The sequence below is a fragment of the Hyperoodon ampullatus genome (assembly GCF_949752795.1).
Source record: "Hyperoodon ampullatus genome assembly, chromosome: 1".
Classification (NCBI taxonomy): domain Eukaryota; kingdom Metazoa; phylum Chordata; class Mammalia; order Artiodactyla; family Ziphiidae; genus Hyperoodon; species Hyperoodon ampullatus.
The window spans coordinates 202231646-202256061 of record NC_136914.1 but is presented as its reverse complement, the minus strand read 5'-3'; the positions used below and the strand labels follow the sequence as shown (position 1 = coordinate 202256061).

Here is a 24416-nt window from a genome sequence, read left to right as displayed (position 1 = left end):
GGCGGCCGGGGGCAGGAGGATGGTGCAGAAGGAGAGCCAGGCGGCGCTGGAGGAGCGGGAGAGCGAGCTCAACTCCAACCCTGCCGCCTCCGCGGGCGCATCGTTGGAGCCGCAGGCAGCTCCAGCCCCTGGAGAAGACAACCCAACCGGGGCCGGGGGAGCAGCGGTGGCCGGGGCGGCAGGAGGGGCTCGGAGGTTCCTCTGTGGCGTGGTGGAAGGTGAGCGTTGTGGCGCGGGCTGGGCAAGAGCGTCCTCCCTCCCTTTCCACCCCAGTAGTAATACGTTTTTTCCTTTTTTGCAGGGGGGAGGGGGCTCTAAAAGGGGGTTATTCCCTTGGGTCTGAAATTTGACCCTGCTGAAATGAGGGAAGAGGCGAGAGGATGGGCAGGTCTTTTCTCGCGTTCTGAAACGGCGTCGAATTCCCTCCCGGCTATTAACAAGCCTGACCCCACCCGCCTCGGGCTTGGAGCCAGGCATGCTCCAATGGAGGCGGTGTAAGGAGCCTAGTCTTAGGCTCTGAGTTTTACGTCTTTGTACCTTGGGATGTTATTCCGTAGGGTGTTTTGTGTTCAAATGGAGAGATGTGTGTAGTTTTGTTGTCCCCACCCTTTGGAAAAAAGACTACCCGTACAGGTGTGCTAGTTGTATTGCTGGAGTGAAGAGAAGCACTGTCGTCTTACAGTTTTACAAATTCCTTTCTGCTTAGAATTTTTGTTTGTTCTTGTGTTTTTTTGTTTGTTCTTGTGTTTTTGTTTGTTTTTTTGCTGGCCAGTCCCGAACCCCCCATCCTTTGAAGATTGATTTGCAGCCTAGAAAATTGCCCTTTGCCAACTACTGTGCCTTGCCTCTGAGGGATGAAGCTTTGATTTTAATAGTATCTGAGATACGGAATTTTAGTGACTGCAGAAGAGGTGTAAAAATTCCCTTTTCACTTCCTTCCCATTTCCATTTAAAAGGAATGATGGACTTTTTTGGTGATTGGGGAAAATGACCAGAAGATTGTATCACAGTTCATGAATGTAATGAACAAATGTTGGGCTGTGCATTCTAAGCGAAGCATGAATCAGTTTCATTATTGCTCTTTCCTGGAGTACAGCATGTATTTGAACTTTCTGAAGTATTTTGGGTGACCCAGGGTTTCTTAGCTGTATACTTTATTAGTTCTCCCCTATATGTGGTGTGCATAGGAGTAACACTAAAAAATACTGGTCTTTATGAAAAAAAACAGAAAGATGTGGAAAAGGAAAGAAGCATTGTCCTCTTGGCTGAGAGCTTTGGTACTCACGGAGTATTCATTTGAAAGATGGGTGGTGGTTATGCTATATTAGATAAAGTTTGATTGTAGGAGAGAACATACTAATTGGCAGCTACCATAAGGAATGAAACGGCTCAGCAAAGTTAACTGTCTTGCAGAATTTTCGGGAAAACAGAATGGAAAACTGCCTGTGTATTTGACTGGAGTCAGTGTTTATGAAAACATGATTGCTTTGTTTGATTTATCCATTGATGTATATATAGGGCTAGAATCTGTACTTTGTTATGTAAGATCTTGGGGTGGAGGGTGGGAAAGGAGTGCTGGGGGATTAGAAATTTTAGAGCTAGACTAAAGTGAATCTAAGGAAACTTGCCTGTCTATTACACCTTCAGTAATTATGGAGAAAAGTTAGTTGTGGTTTAGATCAGTTGGTTTGTTTTTCAGAATAGTATTAAAAGGGAACTAGTTTACTTAAAATTGTCTTATCTGTTGTCTTTTCTCCTTTCAATTCCCTAGTATGTTTTCTTGGTGACTGAGCACCTGATTTTTTTTGGTGTTTGTTTTGCTTTTCTTTCCCTCACAGACCTTTGTTGATTTTATTTATTTATTTATTATTTATTTTTGAGATTAATTTGCTTTTATTTGCCAGTATAATTTAACTACAGTGGCCTGCAAACTTTTTTGATCTAAAAAGTACGTTTTACATCACAGTCCAACAAACGCACACATATATAATATGTATACATATATAAAAGTGAAACAAAAGTTTTGCTAAAAACGTCTACCCTGAGTGTTAATTCTTTTTTTTTTTAAAGACTTTTTTTTAAACCAAGTATGAACTGCACTGACACATCATAATCACCAAAGTCCCCAGTTCATCTTAGGTTCAGTTTAATGAAGTGAGTAGTGTTGCACGTTCTGTGGACAGACCTTTGTTGATTTTAACTCATGTGTAACAGCACTGCTTCCTCTTTGTGGTGCCAATTAACTAAAACCATGAATCTTACTCTCAAAGAGCAAAGTTAGGATTTCTGAAGATTAAAGTGTTAGTCACTTGAAAAAAAAATTTTTTTTCATGTTGAAGCAGCTCTAAAGGGAAGTTTAATACCTACTACTTTAAGAGAAAAATGATAATGCAGAGTGTTGTAGGAAAGCTATAAAGACTTGTGAAATTCACCTAATACTTTAAGTCACCTGTAAGAGAGTAACCATTGAATTGTCCAGATTGAAAGTGCCACAGTTTCATATATTAGTATGTAACGAATTTTTCTTTGGCCTGTCATTGTCTTTGTGGTGCAGAGTAACCATTCTATCTAGAGTGGAGCTTACTACTGTTCAGAAAGTTTGGTTTTTGAGTTAGTTTCTTAAACTGTGTGTGTGTGTGCGCGCGCGTAAGGAACATTATGTGTTCAAAACACAATTTGAACCATTTTTATGATATTCCTGGGAGGTTGTCCTTACCTCTTGCAGATGATTAGACTGAGACAGGTTGGAAATAAAGGTTAGGCAAGCTGTAAGGTGTGATTAGCACAAGCCGCAGCTCTAAATACCAGTTTCGTACTTATACCACTACTTAAGTCATCATTCTGCAGTTCCGTTTCTTGCAGTGTGCATTACTATTGCTTTGCCCCCATCTAGGATACTTTGGAGTGAGTCACGTTCTTGAATTTTCAGTTGTTTATACATTTGCTCTGGAATTGAGATTGCTTGAGAGTTTTCTGTTTGGGCCAGTTCCAATGTTGAATTTGTTGAGTGTAGTTTAAGGCATTTTTGGGGTCCCTTTTATAATTTTGGGAACCAAAAAAAAAAAATACCATCATAAAATTAGATCAATCAGATTCTTTTCTAATTCTGTCCCTGGTTTTTTCCCTACCTTACTTGTTTTCGCCCCTTCCCCCTCTAAAAGTGGGTTTAACTCTCCTTCTAGGTAGTAATTGTTATTATTAGCAGTTTGTGGTTACTTTGCTTCCCCTTTCCCCACTGTAAGATTGAGATAATTTTTTTTAAAGTTAGATTTAAATATATTTGGTCTTTGGCAGTGAAAAGAGATGATGTTTAGCTATTTTTAGATGACTTTATCGCATAAATAATGTGTTCATGGTAGAAAAATCAGAAAATTTACCTAAGCAAAAAGGGAATTAAAATCACTTTAAAATATCGCCCCAAAACACCTTAATGTTTTACTAAACATCCTTCAGATCTTTGTCTATTGTACATATTTTTTACGAAGTGGTGTTGTATGTATTGTAACCTGCTTTTCTCAGTAGATAGTTTATCACATTCTTATAATTTTATTCTTACTTTGGATCTAGGATTTTATGGAAGACCATGGGTTATGGAGCAGAGAAAAGAACTCTTTAGAAGGTAATTTTTTTATTACGTGAAGGAGAGTCTTAAACGATTAACATTTCCTTTTTTTTTTTTTTTTTTAACATTTCCTTTTGTTTGAGGAAATACACTGAATAGGCCAGGTGCCGTTTGATGATTTCTCAGTTGTAGAAGTTACTTTACCTTGGTCTTTTTCCTCTTCTTCACCTAAGCCAGTGGTTCTGAAACTTTCCTGGGAAAGCTGGATAGGTTTTGGGCTCATCTGTCTTACTCAGAGCTGATGTATTTTTATTTAAGACTGTTTATAATATGTTGACATTCCTTATAATATTTAATTTTTTACAACTCCACTGGATTACAAAAAGGTTAAAAGCTACTGCCCCAGAATATTAGCTTTTTAAGAGACGGAGCTGCTCCAAGAAAAGGAAATAAAGTGAGATTTACAGGTTATACATGTTGCCTGTTTATATACATGTAATTTTTTCTTCTCTTAAGGCTCCAGAAATGGGAATTAAATACATATTTGTATGCTCCAAAAGATGACTACAAACATAGGATGTTTTGGCGAGAGATGTATTCAGTGGAGGAAGCTGGTAATCTTTTTCTTTTTAATCCATAAATTCTGAGTACATGAAGAAAACAGCTATATTTTAAACGTAGTTGTACAAGAATTAAGTATTCCACTTTCACTTTGTAGGTAGTTTTCTTTTATGTGGTAACTCTGTGTGTTAGTGCATATTGAAAGAGTAGCTCTAACAGTGTTTAGCCATGGTGTGATTTACAGGTATACCAGTCTTACTTCACCTGTTCTGTGGTCATAAATTGTACTTTTTAACTTCTGCCAGTGGACTAAACAGTGGACCATTAGACAAAGAGGTGCTGAAGCAGGGCTAGGCCTAGGGCAAGGCAAGTGAGGGGCCTGCCGGCAGTGCAAATTTTAAAGGACTCCAAAAATCAATAATCAAGATGAATAATACTTTATTATCCATTTTTAAAACCAGAACTAATGCAAAAAATCCACAAACAAAATACCAAAATTTAAATAAAGATAGGGTTAGTACTACTGATCCTTTTGCTTCAGGCTCAAGTATGGCTTGGTCTTGACCACTTGATTTCTGTTACTGGTCCTGTCTTTATTTAAAATGAAGAAGGGCCTCACCCTAGTCTGGGCCTATACTGAAGTGAAAAACCATCCTGAACTATCCTTGTTACATATGTTCTTATGTCGAGTTAGTTACATAAAGTTCATAATTAAGAGAAGTAAATTAGACAAGTGGTGCTTTTCTTTGGGGACTTGAGTGAATGGGGGAACATTTTCATACCTGGAATTAAATGGTAGCTAACAAGATATTTGGTTACAGAGCCCAGTCAAGGCACTGAAGGCAGAAAGTTTTCTTAAAATATGAAAAGCAATTAAAACTCGATCTAGTGTTGTTGTTTACTACTCTATATAACTTAAGTGTCTTCAACTTGATTATTTTCTGGTGATGCTGGTAATGAAATTTAATATGATCAAAATATAGTCAAATGACTATCTTGAGATACCACTGAAAGTTATTTAAAGATATATCCTGTGGTATGGAATAGTCAATTTACTTAGGAATTATGACATTATGGAATGTCAGTTTACTTAGGAAAATTGTCTTTCCCATTTTAGAGACTTAAAACTGTGATGAATATTTTTCTTGTAGTTACAAAGATGTCAAGATTGTTACGGCCATCACTTAACCCTGGTTCTTAAGAACACATTTTTCTTTTTTTCCAAATTATAAAGTTGCTATATGTAGATGTATTTATTTAGGAATTCCAGTTGTACAGAGACAGCAAAAATGAAAGCATACCTCTCAAATATTATAGGAAATAAAAATGTTTTGTATTCAGTAAGAGAATTGATGCTTAATTCAGTATTTTTGAGAAATGGCAATGCTTTTATTGAGTTCAGGGTGACGTTAAATCACATCAGGTTTGTGCCATTATGTATTGTCACATTGGACCTGACAATTTTGTAGAATTTAAGGGACTTTTTTTTTTTTTCTTGACTCACTGAAAATTGGAGAAAATAACCTTCAGTTTAAAGGTGAAGGCTCTTTTAGTTTTTGTGGTGCTTTCTAAAATCATGGACTCTGTTCTTTAGAGCAACTTATGACTCTCATCTCTGCTGCACGGGAATATGAGATAGAGTTCATCTATGCTATCTCACCTGGATTGGATATTACCTTTTCTAACCCCAAGGAAGTATCTACATTGAAACGCAAACTGGACCAGGTAATTTCCTTACTTTTTCATTATTTTTCCCTAAAAGTTTTCTGAGTTGCTTTTATGATGTAAAAAGGAAACCAAATTCGTAGTACTTCTTTGTTTCTGTACAAATTTTTTTACTTTAACTCTTTTGATAAGAGGAATATTTTCTAAAGTGAGTCAAAAGAGCTTTACTGGAGGTACCATTGCTTCTCAAACTTCAGTTTGCATAAGCACTGCCTTAAAACAGTGCTTAGAAGTGATGCTTAAAAGGGTTCTTATAGGCTCCATTCCCAGAGATTCTTAATATAGACTTGAGGTGGAGACTTACCTCAGATTCCAGGAAATTCTGAGTGGTCCAGAGTCACATTTCCAGAAACTCTGTTGGGTGCCTGACTGAATTTCTGAGTGAGGTTATAGAAATAGGTTCACTCAGTTATATGGACAAGAGATATAATTTAGTTTGGACATGATTGGCTAGTTTTCCAAAATGAGAAGAAAAACTAGGTAAACGTGTAAGCTGTTGGTGAACCTGATTGGAGTCTAAATTCTGCTTAACATAAAAGCTGCACATGTTTTTTGGTAAAGTAAGTGTGCTGTTTTTTAAAATATATATATGTTTCTTTTTTTCTTTTTTTCTTTTTTTTTTTTTTTTTGGCCGTGTGGTATGCAGGATCTTAGTTCCCTACCAGGGATTGAACCTGCACCCCCTGCATTGGAAGCGCGGAGTCTTCACCACTGGACCGCCAGGGATGTCCCCTATATATGTTTCTTTAAGCAAAAGTTTATATTGGATTTCCCTGGTGGTCCAGTGGTGAAGACTCCACGCTTCCAATGTGCGGGGGTGCGGGTTCGATCCCTGGTCAGGGAACTAAGAAACCCTGCTTGCCGCGCAGTGTGGCCTTTAAAAAATAAAAATTATATTATTGGTGGCATTAAAATGGCTGGTAAAAAATTTAAAGTAGTTTGGGAGGTTCCTGGCGGTCCAGGGGTTAGGACTTGGTGCTTTCACTGCTGGGGCCAGATTCAGTCTCTTTTCGGGGAACTAAGATCCCACAAGCCGTGTGGTACGGCCAAAAAAAAAAAAAAGTTAAAGTAGTTAAATTTCTGTGAATAAGCTTTTAAAAGGTTATTTACCTATTTGATCATATTCTACTATGTTGGTCTTTCTGATTGATGGCTTAGAGTTATGTGCAAAGAAATTAATTAGCATCAGTATATCTTGACTGGAACAGGTGACTTGGGTTTGTCATGTCTTAGAGTTTATTTACTGTTCACGGTTGGTTTTTTTTTTTTTTCTGTTTGGTTTTCTGTAGTTGGCAGTGAAGAAGGTAGAAGGATAAGCTGCATTATAGAAGCTTTGTTAGACATATTGGCATATTGCATTCAAACCCAAATGAAAAAATGGGTCCCAAAACTGCCTAGCTGTTTAACATAGAAAATATAAAGACAATGGCTTGGCATTGAACATTCTACTAAGGAAAATATTTGACTTTTAAGTATAACTATTAAGTATATACTTTAATATTTGAAATCCTTTGTTTTTTACTCTGTAAGATGAGCTGGTAAAGCATCTTGTTTTTTTTTTCCTTTTCCTAGGTTTCTCAGTTTGGATGCAGGTCATTTGCCTTGCTTTTTGATGATATTGACCATAATATGTGTGCAGCTGACAAAGAGGTATTCAGTTCTTTTGCTCATGCCCAGGTCTCCATCACAAATGAAATTTATCAGTACCTAGGAGAGCCAGAAACTTTCCTCTTCTGTCCCACAGGTATTGTATATAATAGCTTTATATTTAACTAGTCTTCTTGAAATATAAACTTTCAAAAGACCATGTATGGGCTTTATTGTGTTGTCCCCTCTCCCTTTGGTATATAAAGGTAGGAATTCTTTTTCTAGAAGATATTTCTGCACATCTTAAATTGGAGAGATTTTAGGGATTAATAAATGACAACTGAATAGGCAAAAGATTTTATGCATTTTTTTGGTACTGGAAGTATATGAACATTACATGTTCAGGATTAGAGGAGGGGATAGTATTATAAAAATGAAAGCTAGAAAAAAGCAAATTTACATTGCTTTTAACTTAGTCACTTCTCATATCCTCCTACTTGTTCCTTTTTTCTGCCCTTGAATATCTGTATCCCTTTTCACTCCTCCCACTCCCATCTGGGCTCTTAACTTCCAGTAGTCAGCATAGAAAGCTTAATAATTTTTTCCCCCTTTTCCTTTTTTTCCCCCTCTCATCTCTCCCTGGTTCCTTCCATTGAAAATGTTTTTTCTCTTTTTTTGCCTCTCAAAATTCAGCCTATAAGAAAAATTCCCTAGGCTTGATTTCTTGTTCAGGAAGAGTTTAAAAAGTTCTAAGAAATTTTAGACTGAATTTATCTAACTGTGTATATGTCTATCTTAGAGTATTGTGAGCCATGAACCTTATCTCAGTGGTCTGATACTATGTGAATACTCAGTGTTTAATAAGATCATACTTGGTAATTACTTAATTCACTGCAAATTACAATCAATTGTAGTTGAGTACTAATAGCCAGGGGCCTAATATTGCATTCTTTCTATTATGATATTATGAATCCAGTCTATTTGGCCTCTGATCGTAACTGAGAAATGTAGGCAATTCAGAATTATGTAGAAAATGCTAAAAATTCTAATTATTTCTTTAGTAAACTTGTATTTCTGGTGACCATACGACCATAAGGATTGATCTGTCCTAATACTGGAGGAAGAATATCAGATTTTATGATTTGATTCTTTTTTTTTTTTTAAGTTGAGTCATAAATGAACTACCCACTTGAGTTTACTTCTTTCGGGACATAACATGGAGGCCTTTTATCATTTGGATGAAAATAATTTAGAATTGGTAGACATTTTTATCCCTATTCAAAAACTTATGACCATTTCACTCCTGACTGTTTTACTGATTAATTTTTCCCCCTACATTCAGAATATTGTGGCACTTTCTGTTATCCAAATGTGTCTCAGTCTCCTTATTTAAGGACTGTGGGTGAAAAGCTCCTACCTGGAATTGAGGTGCTGTGGACAGGTAAGTCTTAAAAGATTTAGACAGTAAAACTTTTAATTAACTAGGACTTGGGAGTTGGTTGTTCTGGTTAATTGGATACTTTTATTTATTTTTAAAGTTTATTTTTATTTTTTATTTTTGGCTGCGTTGGGTCTTGGTTGCTGCATGCGGGCTTTCTCTAATTGCGGCAAGGGGGGGCTGCACTTCGTTGCATTGTGCAGGCTTCTCATCACGGTGGTTTCTCTTGTTGCGGAGCACAGGCTCTAGGCTCGCGGGCTCTAGAGCGCAGGCTCAGTAGTTGTGGCGCATGGGCTTAGTTGCTCCGCGGCATGTGGGATCTTCCTGGACCAGGGCTGAAACCCGTGTCCCTTGCTTTGGCAGGTGGATTCTCAACCACTGCGCCACCAGGGAAGCCCCAAATTGGATACTTTTAAAAAGCTGAGCCTTGGGCTTCCCTGGTGGCGCAGTGGTTGAGAGTCCACCTGCCGATGCAGGGGACATGGGTTCGTGCCCCAGTCCGGGAAGATCCCACATGCCGCGGAGCGGCTGGGCCCGTGAGCCATGGCCGCTGGGCCTGCACGTCCGAAGCCTGTGCTCTGCACCGGGAGAGGCCACAACAGTGAGAGGCCCGTGTAGCGCAAAAAAAAAAAACAAGAAAAACCCTGAGCCTTAACCAGAATATTTTGTTATTAATTCTCTTTCTTTTACAAAGTACACATTCTTCACTTAGTATTAAAAACATCTTTGAGGTTTTATAAAGCAGAAACTAACACACCATTGTAAAGCAGTTATACTCCAATACAGATGTTAAAAAAAAAATCTTTGAGGATTTTTCAGTGAGTCTGAATATCAGTTACTGATAAACAATAGATCTGTAGGGATCTGGGCTAACAGGTATTGATCCCAGCACTAGGAGAATGTTGTATTTTATAAAATGAAAGCTGTAATGCTAGATTGACAGTAATCAATGAGCTGTATTAGCTTTCATTCTAAGAATTAAGGGCAGAAATCCTCCCAGGGTTTAGGTTAATTAGACTTTGTCTAATTGAGGATATATTATAATGGTAAAAAATGGTTAACATGGAAATTTCTTTCTTATTGATGTATCACTTTGAGGAAAGTTACCCAAACCTTAAATATTCCTGCCTTTTAACCACTAGTTCTATTTCTGGGAATCTGATCTGAGGAAATGTAGGGCAAGGGGAATAAAGCTGAGTAAAAGGACATATTGCTGTGTTGTTTTAAAAAGAAAAATTGTTAGGAAATATAACAAGGAAAATAAAAAATTATATGCAGTATATTTTGAAGAACCATGTATGAGAGTCTTTGTTGTTTCTGTTTAAAAATTTCCTCTGAGGATTTATTTATTTATTTATTTATTTAATTTATTTATTGAAACATTTTTATTGGAATATAATTGCTTTACAATGGTGTGTTAGTTTCTGCTTTATAACAAAGTGAATCAGCTATATGTATACATATACCCCCATATCTCTTCCCTCTCGCATCTCCCTCCCTCCCACCCTCCCTACCCACCCCTCTAGGTGGTCACAAAGCACCAAGGTGATCTCCCCTGTGCTATGCGGCTGCTTCCCACTAGCGATCTATTTTACGTTTGGTAGTGTATATATGTCCATGCCACTCTCTTGTATGAGGGTCTTTTAATAAATGGTGATCATTATTTCTAGGTCCCAAAGTTGTTTCTAAAGAAATTCCAGTAGAGTCCATTGAAGAGGTTTCTAAGATTATTAAGAGAGCTCCAGTAATCTGGGATAACATTCATGCTAATGATTATGATCAGAAGAGACTATTTCTGGGCCCATACAAAGGAAGATCTACAGAACTGATCCCACGGTTAAAAGGAGTCTTGACTAATCCAAATTGTGAATTTGAAGCCAACTATGTTGCTATCCACACCCTTGCCACCTGGTACAAATCAAACATGAATGGAGTGAGGAAAGATGTAGTGATGAGTAAGTAGATGACTTAATTCTTGACTTTGGGAGGAGAGTTGGGATTAAGTAGAACCATTGGCAAGTATGCATTCTTTTGTCATCAAGGTTTAAGAGGATTTTTTTAAGGTGGTGTTTAGTCCTGTGAATGAGATGTATATGATAGAAAAAGGGCTGCTTGGACTGCCTTTGCGCAAGTTACTTAATAACTTCTTGGCCTCAGTTCTCTGTTTTTAAAATGTGACTTAGCCTTTGAAGTCTGAGTAACTAGACAAGGTAGTCTTTTAGTGTTCCTGTTATCCCTTGAATAATTCTGATTGAATTTGTGTTTCAGGTGATTTTATTAAATGGTGTATTTTAGATAGCTAAATATTCTCCTCTGAGTTACTTAATATATAATTTCAGCTTACATTTATGAAACATATTCTCATTTTAGACATTGGGGTAGGGAATCTTTTCTTTATGGGAAGTATAGTGCCTTTAACCTTGCATTCCCAATAATTGATAATAAGTGGACATTTATGACTGACTTGTCCAGTGATTCTAAAGTAAACGTTTATTATTTATGAAAAATTCCTAATTGAGTTCCAAGTAGGAGAATGCTGACTAGTTGTTTATTCCCTAACATTTAAACACCTATTTATCAGACACTAAGGATGCAAAGAATAAAATAGTCCCTACTTTGAAAGAATTTAGTCTGGTGTTAGATAAAGCAGATAGGCAACTGTACTATAGAATGATAAGTGCTGAGATAATTATCTACAGAGTGCTAGGGAGAACACAGGAGGCAGTGATTACTTCTGCTAAGCAAAAGTGCTGGTAAATGATTTCATAGAAGAGGAGTTACTTAACACTGGGTCGAAGTATGCGTAAAGTCTGCTGGGCATTAAAGGGTTGGTGGGCTAGAGATGAAAATACTAGACACTGAAAATTTCAAGTTACCTGAATTTTGGCCCATTGGGGGGTATTGAAATGTCACATTATGGTGCTTAGTGGTATGTAGTTGAAAGTTGTGTTCTGTTTCTCAGTTCTGTACCCCTACTTCCAGTTCTGTTTATTGAATTAATGCTTCCCTTCAAGGCTCAGTCATTGTCACCCTCCTCTCCCCAGTAAAAAACACAGAGTTAGGGATATAATCTCAATCCTCTCTGTATACATGGCTGTTAGTATCTACCTCTTTTAAGGCAGAGCATGAAGCACATTAACGACTGGTGGACATTAGCCAGACTGGCCTGTGTGCAGGGAAGTAAGAAGGAAAGCTAAGAATAGTGGGATTTGAATACCAAGCCAAAGAGAGTTCAGACTTAATTCTTTCTACCACTACCCTGGTTCTTCATTATATGCTTATTATCTGTGCTCATATGTGGGCTCTCCATCAATTTTCTCTTCTCCCCTCAATGCATTTATTAATTTGCCCATTATTTTTTCATAATTATTTGCCTTTTTAAGTTATAAGCCCCTAAAGGGTAGGGAATCTTTTCTTTATGGGAAGTATAGTGCCTTTAACCTTGCATTCCGAATAATTGATAATAAGTGGACATTTATGACTGACTTGTCCAGTGATTCTAAAGTAAATGTTTATTATTTCAATTAGAATTTTACATTTAGCAATGCATTTAGATGACTATTCTAGGTGAAGTGGTTCAGTGAAGGGTCTTGGTTGTGTTTGCATATTATGCTTAAGGTTTGTTCTTGTTCCAGTTCTTTGCTTTTCTGGTTTTACTGTAACAATTAGTGTTTTGTAATGAAAACTGTTTTTGTGCTCTTTCTCTTTTTTTTGCAGCTGATAGTGAAGACAGTACTGTGTCGATCCAGATAAAGTTAGAAAATGAAGGCAGTGATGAAGATATAGAAACTGATGTACTCTATAGTCCACAGATGGCTCTAAAGTTAGCTTTGACAGAATGGTTGCAGGAATTTGGCGTACCTCATCAGTACAGCAGTGAGTTTGGCCTTTCTTTGTAAGGGGGTTGGATCACATTGTTTGAGACATAAAGTAAAGAACATTTGTGATGTGTCTTCTTATAGGCCTGCCAAGCAAAATGAAATTTAGGAATCTAGAGGATAAGTTTTTTTAAATTTTACTTTTGGTCTTAAATAGCTTTTATTTTGATGGAATGCTAATTTTTATATATATACATATATATATTTATTTTATTTATTTATTTTTGGCTGTGTTGGGTCTTTGTTGCTGCGTGCCGGCTTCCTCTAGTTGTGGTGAGCGGAGGCTACTCTTCGTTACAGTGCGCGGGCTTCTCATTGTGGTGGCTTCTCTTGTTGCGGAGCACGGGCTCTAGTTGCATGGGCTTCAGTAGTTGTGGCACGCAGGCTCAGCAGTTGTGGCTCACGGGCTCTAGAGCACAGACTCAGTAGTTGCGGCGCATGGGCTTTAGCTGCTCTGCAGCATGTGGGATCTTCCTGGACCAGGGATCGAACCCATGTCCCCTGCATTGGCAGGCGGATTCTCAACCACTGCGCCACTAGGGAAGCCTGCTAATTTGTTTTTAAAATATCTTTTTTTGAAGTAGTTTTTAAATACAGAGCTTCAAAAGAGAAGAAAGAGCTTCCCTGGTGCCGCAGTGGTTGAGAGTCTGCCTGCCGATGCAGGGGACACGGGTTCGTGCCCCGGTCCGGGAAGATCCCACATGCCGTGGGGCTGCTAGGCCCGTGAGCCATGGCCGCTGAGCCTGCACGTCCGGAGCCTGTGCTCCGCAACGGGAGAGGCCACAACAGTGAGAGGCCCGCATACCGCAAAAAAAGAAAGAAAGTAATAGGTGTTGGCATGTTTATGATCTGTGTTTCCCCTCCTCTCTTCCTTTCCCCACCTCCCAGTGGTTTAGAGAAATTGTACTTTTCTTGGGGCTCAAATTATTTGGAATCTCAAATCGAGGCTCTTAGTTAGAGATATGATAAGAAGAAAACATTTATCTAGATCTAATTTGTTCTGTTTCTAATTCTGATTATCTTTCTGGCAATTTGTTTTTATAGGTAGGCAAGTTGCACACAGTGGGGCTAAAGCAAATGTAGTAGATGGGACTCCTCTAGTTGCAGCACCCTCTTTAAATGCCACAACTGTAGTTACAACCGTTTACCAGGAGCCCATTATGAGCCAGGGAGCAGCCTTGAGTGGTGAGCCTACAGCTCTGACCAAGGAAGAGGAAAAGAAACAGTCAGATGAGGAACCCATGGACATGGTAGTGGAAAAACAGGAAGAAACAGACCACAAGAATGACAATCAAATACTAACTGAAATTGTTGAAGCTAAAATGGCAGAGGAATTGAAACCAATGGACACTGATAAAGAGAGCATAGCTGAATCAAAATCCCCAGAGATGTCTATGCAGGAAGATTGCATTAGTGATATTGCCCCGATGCAGACTGATGAACAGACAAACAAGGAGCAGTTTGTGCCTGGTCCAAATGAGAAGCCTTTGTACACTGCAGAACCAGTGACTCTGGAGGATTTGCAGTTACTTGCTGACCTATTTTACCTTCCTTATGAGCATGGACCCAAAGGAGCGCAGATGTTACGGGAGTTCCAGTGGCTTCGAGCAAACAGCAGTGTTGTCAGTGTCAATTGTAAAGGAAAAGACTCTGAAAAAGTGAGTATGCTTAATTTACCTGTTTCTCTAGCCTGGATGGGTCCCCATGCTGTTGATACAGGGGAGGTCTTAAATGAGAATTGACCACATCTTAGAATGTGTTCTGTAAAGTAGGTACGGACTCTTCTGAATCTGATATATACAGTTCCTTAGTTTGACCTTATAGTAGTTAAGAATGAAGGAAAGTCAAAATTGATTATTTTAGGAATATTTGTCAGTTTGGGGAGACAGACTTTTATTGTTTGTCTTTAAAAGTTTAAGCCCATTGATTCTTTAATTTTTAGTATAAATTTGCAGGTACCTGATAACATAAACAGCTTAGTTTATAAACTGTGTTTTAGATTGTTGTTAAACTTTCAATTTTTTGAGTGTTTTTATTGATCCTCAATAGATTGAAGAATGGCGGTCGCGGGCAGCCAAGTTTGAGGAGATGTGCGGACTAGTGATGGGCATGTTCACTCGGCTCTCCAATTGTGCCAACAGGACAATCCTTTATGACATGTACTCCTATGTTTGGGATATCAAGAGTATAATGTCTATGGTGAAGTCTTTTGTACAGTGGTTAGGTAGGTATACCAGGAGTAATCTCTTCTCCTCAGATATATTGTCCCTTAAAAAAAAAAAGACATTATCCCACAGGGAGAAAAACATTTAGGGAATTGACGAACTTCCAACTGTGTTTAAATTCTTTGCCTAGATTTCAGAGGTGTACCCATTGTTACAGACTTGAGGTGCAAGCCTCAGTAAATATACTGAGCACGATGATTTTTCTCCCTTGGGCTAATTCAGCATAAATATCTTGAAAATGTGTCAGAAAGTACTGACTTTAACTTGCTCTGACTGAATGCTTCCTGGATGGAACCGTGTATACCACTTTTATCTGATTTGGAGATGAGACACTATGAATTGTGACTCTGTAAGCTCTCTGCTGCTTGCTGTGTCTTGATGACATTAATGCTGTGTTTAACAGAAGAATTGCTGAAATGACCTAAGGGGGCCTGGAAAGAGGAAGCCATCCTCCCACCCCTGTGCGCATGCGAGCTTTAGTGGTAGGCTATTCTGGTGCTACTTGGTATTATTTCACAGAGCTTTTTCTTTATGCCTCTACCAAGTAATTGGTTTTAGCAGGGGATAAAAATTGCAATCCTCTGAAGACTCTGCTTCATTAAATGGACTTCTCTTTTGAAAACAGTGAATTTTTTTTTTTTTTTTTTTTTTTAAATTCTCAAACTTGGTAAAAAGCACCAGCATGGCCAAGTTTCTCCAGGGATCTCATTTCATTTCCAGGTTTTCAGTCCAGCTATAAGGAATATCTAATGGACTTATGCATAGCACATAGCAGGCAGCAAGGCTAACTGACATGTCATAGTTTTCATAGTAGTCACAAATACTATGATGGGTTACATACTCTTGGCTGTGAAATAGAAGTGTGAAACACTGTGAGCTTAGAGTAACTCAGGAGTAGTAGCAAAGAGATTTCTCACTTTCTGCGTATATACTTTTGGACTCTTAAATATAAAAAAAAAAATTTTCCTGTGATACAACTAATTAGCAGCTAAAAATAGAGTCTCTCATTGTTAATTTGAAAGTAGAGGGAATTCCCTGGCTGTCCAGTGGTTAGGATTCCACACTTCCATTGTAGGGGGCATGGGCTCGATCTCTAGTCCGGGCACTACCCGCAAGCCATGAGGCACGGCCAAAAATAAAAAATAAATAAATAAATTGGGGAAAAAGAAAATGGAGAATTTTGGGTTCCTGTATATGTAGCACAACAGGTAAAAGAGAATTTTGACCTCCTCTTGTTAAAAGGCTCCAAGATACCTCTTTTCTATGATACACGTCTGCCCTTAGGCTTAGGAAAAACCTCTGTATTGATTGTTGGCTGATGGCATTTGCCTTCCAGGCTTTTGGCCACGAGGATATAATTAACCCTTATAGGGATTGAAGTTCTTAAGTTTCCAACTTGCAATCCGGATTATTAAGTTTGAGAAAGTGTTGCTTAAAACATTTGATACTCAGCTTTTAATTCAAGAATTACTAAAAATTCTTGATTATATACAGTATTGCTGCTTTTTCCTCTCAGGCTTTACCTCTGTACTGTGCAGTTATGGGGGCAGCTTTCCCAGATTGTATATAGCTGTTGTATGATCTCAAGGTCAGAGCATCTTAGAAGCTTTAAATAATCATCTAGGCATCCACATAGCTTTACAACAGCTCACGACAAAGAGAGTATTTTCATGGTTCTGTAGTAATTTCAGGGAGTTACTGATTAGTACCCTTTGTTTTCCTCTAGTCTCCAGTCCAGCTGGCATTCAGTCCTTTAAAGAATGTGGCTATGCAGTACTTTTGATTACTAACGACTTCTATTATCTTCTTCCCCATTGTGTACAGATGGGAGAATCCTCAGCACAAGTTCTACTACTATTGGATGGACAGCGGCAGATGTTCACAGCGCGTCATGATTAATTAGTTTAACTTAAAAGGTTCTGTGAGGTAGCTCAGGTAGATTTAAGGGCAGTAGGCATGAACTGAAGTCACGTTTGCGCAGCGACTGAGGCATTAACCATGTTTTCATTTATACAGCTCTTCGTACATGCAGCTTTTTATTGTAATAGTTGCAAGTGCTAGTTATGTTGTAGTCTCAAAGTGGGGGATAGGGGAAATTGGCTCATCTTAAAGTTTTAGACGTGTAGTTTTTTCCTGCAGTGTAAGTTTACACTGAGCTATGGAATGGGGCAGGTTCTCTTCATAACCTAAATTTTGACCCTATTTCATATTTATTTTACAAATATTACATTATATATATATTTTTAAGTACCCCTACCCCTGAAAAATGACAACCCTGGATATAATCTCTTAATGGGCCTGAATTGTCAACAAAAAAATTGGTTTGCTTTGGGACTGTCTGACTAGCACACTATGTATTGTACTGATGAGATTGTTAACTTGAACAGGAGGTAGAATGCTGTCTTCAATTGGAAAAGAACTATATTGCGCTGCTTTATCTTGTCAGAAGACTAGGCAGGTGATTTTGATTTGGCCTCCAAATTATCTTTTAATTATCTTATTAACTTCCTTTATTGCCTATGGAAGGCAATTATAATTTGCTTTTAATTATCTCTTATTATTAGCTTCCTTTATTGCCTGTGGAGTTGGTTAAGTGGTGACCTTAAATGCTGACTTTTGGGCCTCAAAGCCTGCCACTCCATGTGTGAGCTAAGTGCGCTGCAAAGATTATAGTGGTTGATCAGAGGAGCCAGATACTGTCATACTTTCAAGAAAAGTATGTTTTAGCTGTGGACAAATTAGGAGCATCAGTTGGCTCTCCTTAGTTCTCAGAATCTGTCAGACTGGTACTGTTACTAGCCAAGTCTGAATTTGGATTGCCCTTGTCAGAAAAAAAAAAAAAAAGTACTCATTGCATTTCATTGTCAACTTACTGTATAATTTCTTTTACTTATTCTGCTGACCTTAGTTTTCTGACAAGATTAACCCCTTTTCCCCCCTTTTTCCCTTCCCTGTACCCCTCCTCAAAATGTAAAATGTGACTTCAGACAAGTTTAATTCCTTCATGGGCTGTGATAATAAAATGTCTCATCAATCTCACTTCATTTCACTTTAAAGTTACTGTAATTTTGCTACAGAGCAAGCAGCTGCCTTGATTTTTACAGCTGTACGTAGGGAATATATAAGCGTGGCCCAGACAAACTTGACACTTTTTCCTTCCAATAATTTAAGAAAGGGTAGAACTCTTTCACTAGAACAGTGATTATTCATTGATCAGAGGAAGGAACATCAGTATTGAAATTCCATTACAAATTAAAAAAAATTATTATCACAGCCTTGTCCTGAAACCCTGGATTATTATTGTTAGAGAGCTATTTCCACAAAGTGTTTGTTAGTTTGTTGGACGTTTGAGACCCCAGGAAATCCCCTTTCTCGTAACGTTCTCCGCTTGGATCTGATCTCAACAGGGTGTCGTAGTCATTCTTCAGCACAGTTCTTAATTGGAGACCAAGAACCCTGGGCCTTTAGAGGTGGTCTAGCAGGAGAGTTCCAGGTATCAATATGAATTCACAACTGAATTGACGTTTTCTTTGTCTTATGAGAAACCTTATGTTGCGCATCAGGTGGCTGGAAGGATTGGTCTGCCGAAGGCTTTCTAGTCCCAAATTCAATTAGTTACATAGCTGGATTTTAAATCAAATTTTCCTCCTCTTTCGCAGTAATTTCTGAAGGAGATGCTGCCAATTCCCCCCCGCGCCTGCGAAGCGCAGCGGCTCTAGGTATACACTTCACATTGTTTCTTTGCAGGTCGCACAGCATTTTAATCTGCGCCCGCAATGCACAATGCGCGCATGCTTGTCTGCCAATGGAAACTCCATGAGCAAGAAGGATGAGTGATTATGCAAATGAATGGTGAAAGGGCTTTTGGATATTTTCCCAATTATTTTATAAGTAATACTTGTACTTGAAAGAACAGTCCAGGAATGAAACTTGGAACAAAATGCGCAGTTTACTTGGTGCTGGAGTTTGTTCATGGACTTTCAGGCGCTCTGCTTTTCTCCCCCCAACAGGTGCTCTGCTGCGCACAGCAAACTGAAGCGCATTGCTTTGGGGATAAAGCGTCTCCTGGACAGATAACCCTCTTCAGACCAAACCTCTCCTCCTGACAGTCTGTTCTGCCATCTTTTAGTGAGAGATGGTCGATATAAGATTGGTTTAAAAGATAGATTTGTCATAATTGGAATAGAATTTTTTTTTTTACTGTATATTTAAATCCCCAGTAGTATGCCACTAAAGCTATGTAACTCAGTTTGGGTAATTTCTATTCAGAAGCACTCCCCTCCCCCAGCAAAGAGGTGTTTTTATTAGTAAAGCATAGCACACCCCTCTTCTTTAGGTCTGCCTGCAGTAGCCAGTTAATGTTAAGTTGGTAATCTGCAGTGCACACTCATTAAAAGTAAATATCTTCCCAGCACTAATCATCTCCCTTTTTTTTCTTCCCACAGCGTTTGCTGCCAATTGATGGGGCAAATGACCTCTTTTTTCAACCACCCCCACTGACTCCAACCTCCAAAGTTTATACTATCAGACCATACTTCCCTAAAGATGAGGTAATCATCTACCTGTCAACTTGGTGTATGGTTATGGTGAACACTTAATCCTTTCCTTTGAACTCCCTGGTTAAAAGTATCAGTTTTATGTCTTAAAACTTTAGATGGAGAAAGTTTAACTAAAACATTGAACATGGGGTGTTTAAAGAAGAGCTGAAGGAGTTTAGACTCAACATCTCATGTCAGTTCTTATAAAAAAAAAACATGAAATGTATTCAGAGTTGGAATTACTGAACGATGTCTGAATGATCTGTTGTTCTCAGCTGATTTTCTCCTATATATTTTCTGCAGTTTTCAGTTGTGAAGTGCTTACAGGCTGCTTGATAATCAGCTATAGAAATAAAAAGCATGCCTGCTTAAAGACAATAACATGTTTTAAACATTTGGGATGTATAGAAAACTGAGAGAGACTCAGCCTCATAGTTTGCTGGATTTTGAATCCACTACTTACTGTCTAAAACTATCTCCTGCAAAGCAGTTCTCACTGTTTACTATAACCATGCTGTTTTCTACTGGCTTTACAAATATGACTCAATAAATCTCTATTTAACAAAGCAGAGGTGATATTTATGACAAGCCAAACGTTTTGTTACTCCCTCTTCTAGAAGTCCATTCTGACTTATGAGTCATATTGTTGTTAAATGCTGTTGCCATTTTTCTTGATGTGTTGCTTAACTAGATTATATTTTCAGGCTTCCGTGTACAAGATTTGCAGAGAAATGTATGACGATGGAGTCGGTTTACCTTTTCAAAGTCAGCCTGACCTTATTGGAGACAAGTATGTGATGAAGTATTCGGATTTGTTGGATTTGGGAGTAGACATTTCATAGCCAGGTTTATCAGGTTGAGGGGAGGTGCTGACTGGAAATAGAGTTTTTTAGAAGTCCTACTTCAGTTGTAATAAAATCTGAGCATTAATATGTGTATATTTCTAGTTTGTATTTACATCAAATGCAGTTCACACACATTGTCATTCGAGTGTATTGGGCCTTACATCACTGAATTCTAACGTTTTGTGTTAGTAACTTAACTCACTCTGGTCTCTTTTCTTGTGAGCAGGTTAGTAGGAGGGCTGCTTTCCCTCAGCCTGGATTACTGTTTTGTCCTAGAAGATGAAGATGGCATATGTGGTTATGCCCTGGGCACTGTAGATGTGACCCCCTTCATTAAAAAATGCAAAATTTCCTGGATTCCCTTCATGCAGGAGAAGTATACCAAACCAAATGGTGACAAAGAACTCTCTGAGGCTGAGGTAATACACAGATTTAGAATTATACAATGGTAATTTTTTAGAAAATAAAATACTTATTAAAAAAGCAAGCAGATACATCTTAAAATCCCAGTGCTTACTGAATTTCTCACAGAGAAGAATTCTTAGGGCTTATTCTTATTAGCATGGTATTTTCCACTGTTGCCTACAGTTTTTGATTTGGAAGCATTGTTGTAATACTTTCTCAAGTAAAAGCACAATGTAGACAATTAAAGAACCTTCTTTCTCCCTCCCTTTCTATTTTGAAGCACCAAACTTAAGGATGTTATGGTCTCTTCTTTGGGTACTTAGGGCAAGTTTAGGTAATTAAAAATCTCTCATTTGCATGCTAATGAAGCTGACTTACTTTCTCAATAATGCATTTCTCATGGTAATTAAAAACTAATAGGAATGAACTTTAAAAATAGTTTCTTCTTGAGGATAATTTTTATTTTCAATAAATACTTTTAGAGAATATACTTGGACTAGTATTTGTGACATTGTCTCTATGTAGTAAGAGGCTGGGTTGGAGTAGGCTCCCTTACTTGGGATTTCATCGACATGACTGCAGCATGCTGGTGATTGAGCTGTTGATGTGTTGCTTTTCCATATCTGACAGTTCTCAGCATAGGAACCTATGAAGAAAAACCAGTGTGTCTCTTATAAACTTTTTTGTAAAAATTGTGGTAAAGCATACATAGCATAAAATTTACTGTTTTAACCATATTTTTTTAGTGTACAGTTCAGTACTGTTAAATACATTCACATTTTTGTGCAATACAAACTTTTAAAAAATTGTTTTATTTTGAATTATTTATTTTTTATTTTGAATAATTTTAGATGTACAGAAGTTACAAAGATAATACAGAGCTCCAGTATACCCTTCACCCATTTTCTACATTTGTCCTAGTATGAGAAACCAACTTTGGTACATTGCTATAAACTGCTCACCTTACTTACCAGTTTTTCCACTAATGTCCTTTATCTGTTCCAGGATCCAATCCAGTATAAGTATACCACATTACATTTAGACAAACTTTGAAAAAAATAAAAACGCTTCAGCTAGAATTATAAGCTAATTAATTCTGCATGTGGTAATTTTATAATTACCAGAAGAGTTATTGAATATTGCTTTCCTTTTTCTGTTACTGAGTTCTGTAGTTGGGATATATGGATTCATAATGAGTAGCTACTGAAAGTCAAGAGATTCTTCCTAAATTTTACAGAAAATTATGTTGAGTTTCCATGAAGAGCAGGAAGTGTTGCCAGAAACTTTCCTTGCCAACTTCCCTTCTCTGATAAAGATGGATATTCACAAAAAAGTAACTGATCCAAGTGTAGCCAAAAGCATGATGGCTTGCCTCCTGTCTTCGCTGAAGGCTAATGGTGAGTACATATTCGTAGAGTTGCTGGTATTTGGACTATGTCGGGACAGGACTCTATTTTAGGATAAAAGGAAAGAAGTGAATTTACATTCCCTTCTCCACCATTTATGGTTTTGCTTTTGAATTATTAGTGCTACAAGAATTGGATGTGTATTAATCATTGAAAAATACTGCTCTTTTACACTATGAATGCTTATTTTGAGCCCCAATTAAATGAGAAGTGTACGTTTATTTTGCTAGGAGACTTATAAATGATAGTTGAAAATTAAACGAACCTCAGGAAGACTTCATTTAGGAATGCAGAGTCGCTGATGTTTTTTGAGTTTGTTACTTAAACCTTCAAAAATACTTTGCTGTACCTTAATGGTATGAAAACTTTTTCTGTAAAGGGCCAGATATTGAGTATTCTGGGCTTTAAAAAGGCAACATACAGTGTTCCGTTGCATGTTCTTTTTTTTTTTTTTTCCGGTACACGGGCCTCTCACTGTTGTGGCCTCTCGCGTTGCGGAGCACAGGCTCAGCGGCCATGGCTCACGGGCCTAGCCGCTCCGCGGCATGTGGGATCTTCCCAGACCGGGGCACGAACCCGTGTCCCCTGCATCAGCAGGTGGACTCTCAACCACTGCGCCACCAAGGAAGCCCTGCATGTTCTTTTTTTAAACAACCTTTTAAAGCTGTAAAAACAAAAACAACACAAAACAAAAACAACTTTTTAGCCTTTGGCAATACAAAAATGGGCAGCTTGTTGAGCACTAATTAGAGGGTTCTTGATGTGTGAGGATGCACTTTTGTTGCATCTTTATATCATTTGATTCAGTGGTGTCCCCTTTGTAGGATAATTTAAACAGCTCTGTTCGATGAAATTATAATTCTCAGTGTTGTGCTTGGAACTGAATCATGCAGGTGTATGAGGTATGTCTTTAACATATAAAACACATTCTGGTTGTATTGGCTTGCGACATAGGCTGGAAAAGGCTCTGTGGGTCCCTCAAAGATACTTTACATAAATATATTATAACATTCAACAGAGGTATTCTTTGCCTTCAGGTTTCTTACAACCTCTTTGCCAAAAGATTTTCTTTCTGGGGAAGAGTGTTACTCACCATGCAAAAAAAAATTTTTTTTTTGAAGTATATTTGACAATTAAGAATTGTATATATTTAAGGTGTACAATTTGATGACTTGAAATACATTGTGAAATAATCACCATATTAAAGCTAGTTAACATATCCTTCACTTTAAGGTAGTTATCACTGCAGTATTGATGAATATAAATATTGACTTTTGATATAAATTTTAAAAAGTGTATGAAATTTAGGGGCTGGTATAGATAAGCCAGTACTATGATCTTTTTGAAATATATTAGAGATTAATTACAATTCATATTCATAATTCTACGAATTAAGTGACATTTATATTTTGATTTTTTTTTTTTCCCCTAGGCTCTCGAGGGGCTTTCTGTGAAGTGAGACCTGATGATAAAAGAATTTTGGAATTTTACAGCAAGTTAGGCTGTTTTGAAATTGCAAAAATGGAAGGATTTCCAAAGGATGTGGTTATACTTGGTCGGAGCCTGTGATGTTTGTTGGCACTATGAACTGTTGGGAAGTCTCTTCACTTCACCTGGTGGGTGGTGGTTGGGGTCTTCATACAGCTCAGCCTCTGGAACGGCAACAGATCGGCTAATTCAGATTGGAAACAAAGAGGACTATGTAAAACTCACTCATCATGCTTAGAGACTACTCGCTGGTTGGATAAAGATAGTATTGCTGTAAATCCTGTATGAAAGAGATGTGGGCCTCCTTATTGGGTCTTGTGTTAGGTGCTGAGACCTCTTATGTGGGCTTATAGGGAGGGGGTCTTCAATAAATGTAGTCAGCACTGTTTTCTGCATCCAGTGTGGTTGCATTTCTCACCTAAGAGTAATCAAAATCATTTGTCATCCTCCTCAGCTTATTAAATGCAATGTACCTCATTCTTTGGGGACATGGCAAAGATGAGAAAGATTTGGTTTCAGAGGCTTCAGGGTGGAGAGTCCAAGTGGGATGGTTATGGCATAGTTTAAGCTGAATAAATGATTTCAGTTTGGGCGGTTTTTCTGCTTTTTGTAAAGCCTTGGCCAGTTGTCTCTTGTGACCATTATCGGTTCAGGCATATTGTGCTTTGTAGGGACGAATGTGCAGTTGTTTGGCAAAAGCCTAAAAGTGACAAACTTGTAAATTATTTTGTATATAAACTAAATTAGCTGTAACCTGA

The 24416-nt window shown here is 38.0% G+C and overlaps 1 protein-coding gene across 4 annotated transcripts; it reads left to right on the top strand.

The window, feature by feature from the left end:
* Nucleotides 1–19: 19 nt before the first annotated feature.
* OGA (O-GlcNAcase) lies at nt 20–24416 on the top strand (the record flags this gene model as incomplete). Of its 4 annotated transcripts, XM_079706274.1 has the most annotated exons (16): nt 20–218; nt 3568–3619; nt 4079–4176; nt 5718–5848; nt 7421–7592; nt 8778–8876; nt 10544–10828; nt 12591–12749; nt 13796–14409; nt 14801–14975; nt 18384–18469; nt 19422–19526; nt 20219–20304; nt 20586–20778; nt 22002–22161; nt 23603–24416. In XM_079706274.1, 16 exons carry the CDS (start codon nt 20–22, stop codon nt 23737–23739), a joined length of 2751 nt encoding a protein of 916 aa, XP_079562400.1. In that variant the 3' UTR covers nt 23740–24416. The 4 variants fall into 4 exon arrangements, with proteins under 4 accessions (XP_079562400.1, XP_079562402.1, XP_079562401.1 ...); XM_079706276.1 differs by lacking the exon at nt 10544–10828; XM_079706275.1 differs by lacking the exon at nt 12591–12749.